Raw genomic sequence first — 12,457 nt, forward strand, 5'->3', positions numbered from 1 at the left:
GGTTGTGTATTTTCACTGCCATTCAATCTGTTTTTCTGCTATGGATTGCCCTGACTGTGCATTCTTTGTCTTCCAAGCTGAGTTTCGTTTGTGCTGAGCCTCCATTTAGAAGGTGTTATTCATCTTGCACTTTGGGTGCAGAGGGGGCACCGTGTTCCCATTAGCCTCCCTCTGCAGCTTGTCACTGGGCGCTGAGTCACAGGTCACTTGCACTCGGCATGCTGCCTGCACACAGGTGCTTTATTCGGGGCACTTTTGTTTGTGTTGCACAAAGATCAGGAAGTATGTCAGTCAGAGAAAGTGTCAGAAATAACACCATAGCTATAAATCAAGCCCGACTTATTTCTCCAGCAGCCTGAGCCGCGGGCAGGATGAAGAACATTCTGCATTATCTGTGTCCAATGCCAGTACAAATGTGTGAAAAAGTCATAAAAACAGATGGAGGCTAAGGTCCCATGTGGCGGGCCGCAGCAAAGAAGCACCACGGGAAAAAATGCGGTGGCAACGAATGGACGTTCTTCCCGCCACTCTTCTCACAGAAAGTCCAAAGAGTTTTGCTCTGCAGACTTTTTGCTTCCATTACACCTATAGGGAGACCGCCAGCGTTTCTGTAGGTATAATTGACATGCTAACACTAACACTTTTGGAAATCTTGTCCACTGCGTATATTTTCTCACAATGTGTGGCTAGAATCCCATCCACATTGCAGTGACAGCAAAACGCCGCATTTTTTCCAACAGCGTTTCCACCACTTATGCCCTAGTCTTAAAGAGCTTGTCCAGGCTTAAAGGGGTTGTCCGGGATAACCTTAAAACCCTACACTAATCTAAACACCCTCCTACTTTCTAAATGGCATTATTAATCAAAAATGCCTATTTACCCATATCCCTGGGGTGGTCACATGACCGCCCCAGGGACATTTTTTGACTATCCAGTGACGATCCGTTTCCCCATTTCCAGAAACGAATCGTCACTACTACTCCCGCCCCCATCCAGACCATCATACTTACCCATCTTTTTCCTGCCTGGGCTTCATTCCCGGGGAACAGTTCCTCCTCCTCCGATGGCATTGTCACTTGCGTTGGTCTCGCTGAAGCTGGGAGCATGCTCAATAGAGCAGTATTGAAGGTTATAGGCATAGCCCTGTGCATTCCCGGCAGAAGGAAGACTGGAAGAAGGAAGAAGACAGGTAAAGTATAAAAGAGTATGAGACGGGGGGTGAGAGAAGAGGGTAGGAGTGGGGGTCTCTGATTGGACCCTGTGATTTCCTCTGCAGACCTTCTGCCCCTATTATACCTATACAGAAAACACCAGCATTTTCCCAGGTATGTTTGACATGTAGTTTTTCTGCTGCAGATTTTCTTATGCAATGTGTGGATGGGATTAGCCAGAATCCCATCCACTTTGAAGGTACTTTACAGGTTTTTTGCTGCTGCGTTCCCCCCGTGGCCAAAACGCTATGTGGTCCCCAGCCATAAAATGTTACCAAATAAAAATGCCACCAAAATCGCATAGAAAAGTCCATGAATTCTACAGCATTTTTTACAAGCGTGTAACCCATCGCCACTACGTACATAGGGTGCGGACACAAGGGGAATATGGCGTAGCGGATTCTGCAACATATTGAAGAGGTCCTGGCTGTGTTGTAAAACCAGCACCTACTGGTAAAAGCCACAAATTGTGATAGTACCTTTCTCTGTTGTTAACCCATCAACCATTGCAAATACAGCACCATCTGGTTGGTTCTTTGACCAAGGGCACCTCCTCCACCATCATAGAGTGCGCCATTCAGTTGTCATGACATCGGGAGCCTATCGAAGGCTCCCAGGCCAGTCATTGCATTAAATGTATTACAAGCTGCCATATGTAACCTGTAATAGAGCACCAGGAAAAATGCAATACAGAAGTTTTGTAAAAAGTCTCGAAGAGGTTCCGTTAAGGCTGCATTGGTGCGTCGATATATTAAGATATTTTACCCTGGTAATTTGGAAATCAGAGACATACAGAGGTACAGTACAGGGTTCATGCACTCATGTACATCTATGCCAACCACATCTATCCATAAAAATACCGCACCATAATATGGCCGTGTGACTATAAGTCCCTGTTTCTGCTCTATTTACACTCGTGGATCACACAAGGTAATGGTGAACATTTTGTACCTACAGGCTCGGGTGATGTAAAATATAATGTATTACAGAAGACTATTGGGTCCTATCAATGTCCAATCTAAATAGCCATTGATACCATAGAAAGTATGTTGAAATCTCCGCCAGCTTTATTAAAGAAAAATATTTCACTTTCCTTGAACTGGATGAGGTTACTTTTCTATATGTGACTCAAATCCTGAACTGTGTTGAAGGATGACCGTTCCGATATTCTGGCAAGTATGTCTGAAAACAGTTCTGTTTGTGTTTTTAGGATCGGTGGAGCGGTGTGGAGTTCTCCGTTGGTTAATGTAAAGCTTTGAAGGATATAACACATACTAAGTGTTACATTTTTGTAAGGAGCCCACAATCTTCCCCTTCCAAACATCCTCGATTTTTCCATTCTAGACAGCCGGATACATTTCCTAATTAGGAGTCTACATGGTTAACGCATACCTGGACCACAAAAGAGACCACCAAGAGGTGGGTAATGTGCATATTTACTTAAAAAGGGGTGTTTCTATAAATGTTGAGGGTGTTCCCAGTTCTAGGGCTGGGACTTGTCAGAAACCCAACCGTGATTTAGGCTAGGTTATTAGTTAAAGATCCATTGGGGTCTGACAGCCGGGACCCGTGGATCAACTGTTTGAAGCAACAGTTGCCAATTGTCCTGAAAATTCCAGACAGAAAAGCCATGGCTTAAAACAGCCATCAAAAAATTTGACAATCCCACATGGTTTTGGCAGGGTGGTTTTATGGGCAGTTCCAGTCTTTTCAGCCCCCCCCAAATATAATGATCAGAGGCCCAGGAGAGGTAACAGAACATAAAAAACAGTGTTACTTACCTCTCCGGGCTCTACGCAGGCCTCGGGCATACTTGCGTGACGACCCTGACGTCACATGACCGGGATCTGCGTCCATATGCGTCGAGACGCAGGCCCCCGGTCATATGACATCCCGGACGTCATTGAAAGCGGCCGACAGCGGCGGAGAGTGCAGCGGAGCCGGGAATAGGTAAGTAACAGTGGTTTTTTTTACGTTTTTATCCCCCCCTGGGTCTCCGATTATTATATTCTGGGGTCTGAAAAGATCCCAGAGTATAATAATTGTTCACGGGTGTCCACAATGTAGCATAATACTGTGTGCCTGGGCCACTATGGGGCATAATACTGAGTGCAGGGGCCACTATGGGGCATAATACTGTGTGTATGGGCTACTATGGGGCATTATACTGTGTGCAGGGGCTACTATGGGGCATAATACTGTGTGCAGGGGCCACTATGGGACATAATACTGTGTGCAGGGGTCACTATGGGACATGATACTGTGTGTAAGGGCCACTATGGGGCATAATAGTGTGTGCAGGGGCCACTATGGGGCATAATACTGTGTGCAGGGGTCACTATGAGGCATAATACTATGTGCACGGGTCACTATGGGGCATAATACTGTGTGCAGGGGTCACTATAGGGCATAATAGTGTGTGCAGAAATGTGCGGGGGGAGGAGGGTTGGTTGATCGAGGTCTTTGGCGTCGGTCGGGGGGGAGGCCCATGTCAAAAGTTCGCCATGGGGCTCCACCATTCCTAGTTACGCCAATGCTCCCACCATTCATGAGACTGAAGGGGCCAAAGTGATGATTTAGTGCTGCTTCCCCCTCAAATTTTTTCAAGCACAGAGGGTAGACAGGAGCACTGCTGTATGGGGAAAAACAGTTGGGCTATGTTCATAAAGCGAACAATGAAGAGAAATTCCTCTTCATTTTCCACCGCTATATTCAGCCGCAGGATTGCTGCGTCGGAATGCCGATGTCCCTGCATGGGCATTCCTTTGCAGTTTCCTCTGCTGATTAAACCCAGATGAATATTCCTAATAAGCAGGGACTCCTGAGCCGCAGAATTCACGGCAATATCGAGCAGGATGCTGATTTTTTTATTGCTTTCTGCTGCGATTTTTGTTCCCATTGAAAACAATGAAAGGCACATTCGGGACGGAATTCAGGGGCGTAATCCACTCCCAATACGTGGCAGATTCCTACATGTGAACCTAGCCTTTAGGTGATGCAATATTATGGATAATGCTACAGTCCATTTATTCTTAAGATCTGTGAGGGTCTCAGAAGTCATGTTGCTCTCAGAATCTCTAGTTGTCCAACACCTTGCCTTGGGCTTTTTGTAACTCCTTCCTTAAAATGATATATCTTGCATCAACTTTTTATTTAAAGTGACACTCCAGCATTTTTTTCTTAGCTGTGCAGGGTAATTATTGAAGTAGATTCATAATCTGCTATTGCTGATGCTGCCCCCCCCCCCCATGTCTGGTACCTGCATCCATGTCTATATCCTGCTGATGCTAAACACTGCAGAGCTAACACTGATATAGACTTTAAAGGTCCTGGGAGCTGCACCATCTGCAAGGAGAATGTAGCGGAGGCATGGGGACCTAAATTGGAGTGAGGGGAACTATAGGCAGTACATGAGAGAGGGGGCCTACAGGGAGCAGATTATGTTGGAGACAGAGGTAGGATAGAAGAACAGAGAGACGGGACTTTGATGAATCTAAGGTCTCATAGTAGTTTTCTCAATAGTATCTGTAAACATCATAGAGAGCCCTTCTGTGTGCACAGCAACCCATGCTAGAAAAAATAGGTCACACTGTGATCATCTGAGTTTCTGAAAATGGTGAAAACCATAATGAAAGGCACTGAGTAGACAACCATTAGTACTAAGGGAATGGTCTTTCAGACAATAGATTGAGTTCATATGAATGCTACCAACCAATGCATACATTATCGGCATATTGAAAAAATGGATTCTGATTTTACTATATTGCATAAGTGGTTTATTAAAGATAGGCAGGATTTTTCCATTAAAGGAACCTGTCAGGTGGTTATTGGACACTAAACTACCGGCCTGGTGATTTAGTGTCCTAGACTTGCATATGGTTAAGCCTGTGATACAACATTGCTTAAAAAAACCCTCAAGTACTTACCTAAAGATGGATCTGATATTCTTATCAGATGTATCCCTGGTGCTATAACCTTCATATTCTGCAGCTAGTATTGGGTGAACCTAGCAAGATTTTTGTTGTGAATTTTAGCGAGGTTCACCTCATAATTTCAGAGCAGAACGAACTTGTTGTGAAATCAGAAATGTTCTTATTACATTCTGGAACTCTGAAGACCCCAGAGTATAATAGGTGAGGTGAGCAAAGAAAGCTAACAGTCTTACTCACCTCTTCTGGTCTCCGTCATGGACTCCGGTGCAGGTCCCCATCCTCCTCAGGCCTCTTTTGGTCTCCTGAATGACGTCAGCGGACCATGGTGGACCGCAGAGGCCGGTGATTAGACCTCAGTGGCGACGTGGGGCACACTGACATAATTCAGGAGTAAGGTTCAGCGATCCCGATCATTTCCAGGGGGATCGAGGTCGGAGGTTATTTCCCACAATGCTTGACTACTGGCCAATCATTGTGGGAAAAGCTAACATTAGGGTTGAGCAATCGGGATCGGAAAAGATCGGATCCCGATTGACGATCGAGCAAATTTCACTATCTCGATCCGGATCGGGATTGGCTGGAAAATGATCAAAAATAGGATTTTAAAAACAATCCTAAAATCTCAAGATCGGCTCAACCCTACTCAGGAGGCTAGAAGAGGCCCAAAGAAGATGGGGATCCACATTGGACACTGCGACGGAGCCCAGAAGAGATGAACAACACTGTCTGTTATGTTTCTTCACCTCCCCTGAGCCTCCATTTATTATACTTTGGGGTCTCTATAGAATAGTGAATAGTGGTTTGTGGGTGGCAAACCCCAAAAATTTCAGATCCGACTCAGAACACTCAACTCTAGCTGCTGTTAAAAAAACCCCCTTTCTTTGCAATGCAAAGGTGAAAGTTGTGGCAACCCACAGAGAAACATGCGGGCGATCCACAGCAAAGATTACTAGACTTTGGGTGGTTTTGTCGAGGAACATGCTGTAGAATTTTCCTGATGGAAACAGAACCAAATAGTGCATAAATATTTTATTTTCCGCATTATTCCCAATGAATCTGACACCTTAGAAGTGATTTTATATCATTTTCTCTGGCCATCCAATAATCTAGAATATTTGGTAATCAGACGCCCATCACTTCCCATGGATTCTAGAATGAATGTTGATTCTTATAGGAAATGTTCAATGAAATCCGCTTGGAAATCCTGTAAATACTAGACCACCCTGGTTATTACCATTAACCCCATCACTACCCGAGACCACCATGGATAATCCTATTAACTTCTTTGCTATCCTAAACCACCAGAAATATTACCATCAACAGCTTCTCTACCCAAAACCACTAACATTTTTACCATTAACCCCTTCACCACCCTACGCCAGTGTTACTGTACAACTGGCTGGGGTCTGGAAAATGTGAAAATTTGTGGGCTAAAAAATAATTTTTGCAACATTTTTGGGGTCAGTGGATTTTTTTTCTCGAAATGCGGCATTGTACTAGCTGTGGCATTGGTCTGTCGATTTTCTCCATAGGCTTATTATTAGAACAGGAAAGATGGGAGTAAAAACGCCTGTACATAAAAACACAAAATAACGACGACATAAAAAATACATGCCAATGCATGAGAGGGAGGAAAGTTTTTCTTTACAGGGATTGATAAACTCAACTACAAAAAGTTAGGCCTAAAACACTTGTAATATGTGAAATTCAGGCCTGCTAAGGGAACAAGCAGAGATGTGGCCTGGAGGGTTAGGGGCTCTGCGCGGCAGTACTACAGTACATACAGGGGTGTTATATATATAATCTATTTATATAGCAAGCTGTGCAGAGCAGCGGCACTAGTGCAGCCCACGCACATTCCTCCACACTTAAGAGTGCGCCTTGTTTCCTATTACATTATTATTTTTATGCCTCTGAAGAAATCTCAAGTATTAGTCTTTGCACTTTCCAAATAAAAAGTGTGACTTTCAGTTTAGGGTTGTGTCAACATAGGAACAGCACAGACTGTGAATTACACATCGCCCAATTATTGTGTGCAGCACAGAAATGTATCCCCCAAACCGAAAGCTACGTACGGCTGGACATGTGGTACACACACAAGGACATATACACTATAATATTCATCATATTGTGATTATAGTAGGACAGAATGTTGTATAACTGCTATACTACTATCATTATACTGCTAGGACCATTGTTAGCTCTATTATTATTAATCATTATTATTATATGACCACTAGTATTGCTATAATTATTATTATACTATTATACTACTAGTAGTAGTACTAGTATTATTATTACTATTAATATGCCTATACTACTATACTATTACTGCAATTCTGATGAAGATTAAACTAAATGTTAATACTATTATTATTATTATTATTATTATTATTATTATTATTATAATACTGGCACTATTATTATGCAACATTACTGCTATTACATTATTATTATTATTATTATTATTATTATTATTATTATTATTATACTGGCACTATTATTATGCAACATTACTTCTATTACATTATTATTATTATTATTATTATTATTATTTTATTTTATTTTATTTTTTGGATACATATTAATAATATTAATTCATTATAATAATAATAATAATAATAATAATAATACATACATACATTTTATTTAAAACAAAAAATAAACAAATATTATTATTATTAATAATAATAATAATAATAATAATAATTTCTGAGTTTATTATTAATGTAATGAATAAATATTATTAATATCATAGATTATTCTACTACTATCTTTATTACATTAATATTACTATTATGATGATCATTATATTATTAGTAGTATTGTATTATACTGTTAGTACTACTATCATGAATTATTATACTACTACTACTGACATTACTACTATTATTACTACTATGATTATTATTATTGATAATAATAATAATTATTATTATAATCATCATCATCATTATTATGCTACTGCTAGTATTTCTATCATTATTATACTATTACTAGTACTACTATTACTGTTCTTATTGATATACTATTATACGACTATATACTATCATTATGCCACTACGATAGTTGGGATTATTATTATACTACTGATTGTACCATTTTTAGTATTATTGTTAATTATTATACTGGCTTTACTATCATTACTATTATAATTATAATACTGTTATACTGCTTCTAGTAGTACTAGTATGTAAATAATAATAATATATTGATTATAATTATTATATATCATATTATTGTTGTTGTTGTTGTTGTTATTACGACTATTATGCCATTATCAGTGTTTTATTATTTGTATAGTATTATGTCTGTGGTATATTCATGTCTATACTATCAGTAGTACATTTAGTACTCACCTATATGTATACTGACTTATTCTATCTATTTAGCAATGACCCAAATGTAAAGCATAACCTATATGTGGCATATACCTATGAAATCTGCTTATATGTGTCCGTGCTACTCAATATAGGAGCTAATTCCCTTCTTGCTTATAGATTACATCATGTAACTTGTAATACAGGACAGGTTTACTTTATGTTACTATTCATTAATTAATGATAATAGGGGATGGTAACAAAATAGACTTATTTCTATATTACTGACCTGTAAGACTAGTTCTATATATGCAATAAATATCTTTATTTACATGAATTTTATAAGTTAACTTGTAAGTATTTTCATATAGAAAAATATGGGTCCATTGTCTATTTTTGCTACTGTCATCCATAAGGAATGCAAAAGGAATAAACGACAGATAGCATCAATATTGCGAGTCTCTAGTGCTAGTATGTTGTATGGTAGATTATTGTATACTACATGAAAAAATGGTGTTCACTTTATTCATCCAAATGCTACATTCCAGTCCTACACATTAGGGCCAATTTATCTATCTATCTATCTATCTATCTATCTATCTATCTATCTATCTATCTATCTCTCTATCTGTCTATCCATCTAAAAGTAAAGAAGGCATGGAATAAACCCACAGTAACTGATTTTCTCACCAATTTGGAGTGCTGTCCATTTGCTCTTCTATCTATCTACAGCATCTATCTATTTATCTATCTATCTATCTATCTATCTACAGTATCTATCTACAGTATCTATCTATCTATCTATCTACAGTATCTATCTACAGTATCTATCTATCTATCTATCTATCTATCTATCTATCTATCTACAGCATCTATCTATCTATCTATCTATCTATCTATCTATCAATCTACAATATCTATCCATCCATCCATCCATCCATCCATCCATCTATCATATCTATCTATCTATCTATCTATCTATCTATCTATCTATCTATATCTACAGTATCTATCTATGTATCTATCTGTCTGTCTGTCTGTCTATCTATCCCTCTAATATCTATCAAATATCTATTTATCATTCTTTCTAATATCTATCACTCTAACTATGCTTATATTATCTATGAAATCTCTATGTAGCTTTCTTTCTAATATGTATCTTACTGTACAATAAGTAAATATATAGTAGTGATGATGAAACACTATGGGATACTAACCATGCACTATATCTACTATATGATTCTATTAAAAAATATCGGCAAACACACAGATTTCTTCAAATGATCTGCAACGTACAAATATACCCTTTTCAACTATGAGCATTTTTAGGCCACATTCACACCAGTGTTCCTCTATACAGTCAATAAAATGTAGCTCAAAATATCGTATATGTATCAGTTCTGCAGAATTGAAAACTTTTTGGCCCTGAGAAAAGAATCCAAAAACACATTGGAAAAATTTTGCAATTTCTTAACATTTCTTATATCAGCAGGTCACTCAGTTGCATGATAAATGGAGAAAGGCAAAGGCGAAACGCAGCTAAGAAATACAGCGGAAAAAGTATTCAGTTTTGCTTCGTATTTCTCTCCTTCCACTATGAAACCCATATGGGAAACCCAGCTAAAATTAACATGTTGCTCTTTTCAAAAACTCACACTTTTTAAAAAATAAAAAATACAAATTTTCAGCAGCTTATTTTTCTGCAATATTTAACTGAGATGATCCAAAATCTCCCTCACTTTTCTGGTACTCTAATGTGCAGTTGTTTTTTTTTTTTTTTCTACTGTGTTTCTGCAACATGGCGCCTTAGCCTAAGACTGAGGCCCCACCTTGCAGAAATGCAGCTTTTTTTTTTTTTGCAGATTTTGCGTACCTTTAAGAAGTGTCAGACATTAACGCCAGGAAGAAGAAAACACACAACCACTTTGTTTTAAATTGTAGTTTATAAATTAGAAAAAAAAAAGTATAGCATCTTAAAAAAATATTCACAAAGCCTTTGGGTAAATGATCTGGCTGAGTGCACAATGTCTATAGGCTGCCTGTCAGGCTTGGGTGCCGAGGATCACACCCTTCCCGTGGAACAAACAGTCTAGATTTTCTTTTTAAGACAACGGCCCATGGTAAAAAAAAAAAAAAAACCTCCAACGTCTATGTCAAATCTTCTTCACATTAGATATGAAAATAGGTAAGTTTATAGAAAAGTGCTAGGAAAGTCAGACCTTGCTCAAGAATTAGTGGAAAATACTCAAAGGATCCTACAAACTCAATGGGCTCCAGGAGGTCGCCCCAGGCAATGGTTTAGGGACTGGTTGTCCAGGCCTGTCTCCCTTCCCTGCTAGCACCCTTTCTACTGGTTTCTAACCAGCGTAAGAACAGTCCATAAAAAATATTTGTACCTAAAAATTATATCTATATATAAAACCTATACATAGTACGGACAGCATGGATACCATGGACAAGGCCTGCACAGACTGATCCTCTTAAAGTCATGTCCCTCAGATTAAAGACTTGTTATGAGGTCAGCATGGTGACAGGGGGTAAAATTTGGCTCCCCTGTCCTTAGTGGGAGACAGTAAGGAGTAATAAATATCTTCAGGAACCTTTTTTGATGTTATGGTGTCCCCCCAGTACAGGCGGCCACTGCAGCGGCAGATAGTGTCCAGCCTGGCAGGGCGCAGTAGTAGGGGTAGTAGTAGGGAGGCTGAAGAGGCAGTAGGGAGGGTCTGAGTACTTCTCCAGGCTGGTACTGCCTCTGATCGTCCCTGACCAGAACTTTTACTGCCACTTTCTTGGCCGCTGGGGCTGCAGCCAATAAATCTGCTGCCATCTGCCTTCGTTTAGTCTTATAGCGCCGGTTCTGGAACCAGATCTTCACCTGGGTCTCTGTGAGCTTCAAGGAGGCTGCCAGGTCAGCACGTTCTGGGCCAGACAGGTAACGTTGGTGGTTAAATCGTCTCTCCAGCTCAAAGACCTGGGCGTGGGAGAAAGCTGCTCGGGATCGCTTCTTCCTCTGCTTTGGGGCCTCCAGGAGGAGTTGATCACATTTGGGGTCTTCATCTGGTGGGCTGGGATCTACAAACAAGCAAAAATAAAAATAGAGACATTAGTCAAGTGGTAAATGATGCAAAGACAGTGAATAAATAACTACCATATTAAAGTGCATCTCATGGGCACATAGGGTGGGTGTATAAAAAAAAAGTTATGGTCACCTATCCCTGGCGCTCCATTGTACAGTGCCAGTCCTCTCTCCCTCCCGTGCCAGGACCCCCCAGACCAGGAGCAAAGTGGCTCACATGACTGCTAAAACCAATCATTTGCCACAGAGGTCGATGGTGATGAGAGACCGATGATGTCACCAGTTCCATACAAATGAACACTAAGGCGATTGGTTGCAGCAGTCATGGGTGTCCACTTCCAGCCCAGCGAGTCCCAGTTGGGGAGGGAAAGTGGACAGGACTATACAATGGCGCACCAAGAACAGATGAGTGTGGTTTTACACCCACCCTGGCTACCTCCGGAGAATCCCTTTAGCATGGCGTGACACAATTATTATATGCTAGCCATAATAATACCACTATATAATTCTTATAGCCAGAACAATGCTATTACATATTTTTCCTATCCCTTATAGTACATCCTATAGAGCTGTACAGAAATCAGTCCCTGTCTCGAATGCATCATACAATAGGATTTTTCAACCTCACACTTTATGGCTAGTTTCATAAGAAGCCAATTAACCTATTAGTATGTGTTAAACTACAGGAGGATATAGGAGTCTGCGGAGAGAACCCACATAAGCATGGGGAGAACACACAAACTCCATGCAGATTTAGTCCTTGGTTGGCATATTCAGGACCTCGGAACCACAAGGTAATACTGCCAACCACTGCCAGTATCAAATGATGCTACATACATGCTGTCATTCAGAAGTGGAGCTATAGGGGGTGCAATGGTAACAGTTGCTACCAGGCCTTTGACCTTGAGGCCCAAGACC

General features: G+C 40.2%; 1 protein-coding gene across 1 annotated transcript in view; it reads right to left on the bottom strand.

Annotated features, from left to right (window-relative positions):
• Positions 1–11,074: 11,074 nt before the first annotated feature.
• NKX3-2 (NK3 homeobox 2) overlaps positions 11,075–12,457 on the bottom strand; it is a 6,941-nt gene continuing 5,558 nt past the window's right edge. Inside the window, exon 2 of the mRNA XM_075266254.1 lies at positions 11,075–11,535. Coding sequence (XP_075122355.1) covers positions 11,075–11,535 — 461 coding nt within the window. The remainder of the gene's footprint in view (positions 11,536–12,457) is intronic.

This window comes from Leptodactylus fuscus, chromosome 1 (genome assembly GCF_031893055.1).
Source record: "Leptodactylus fuscus isolate aLepFus1 chromosome 1, aLepFus1.hap2, whole genome shotgun sequence".
Lineage (NCBI taxonomy): Eukaryota > Metazoa > Chordata > Amphibia > Anura > Leptodactylidae > Leptodactylus > Leptodactylus fuscus.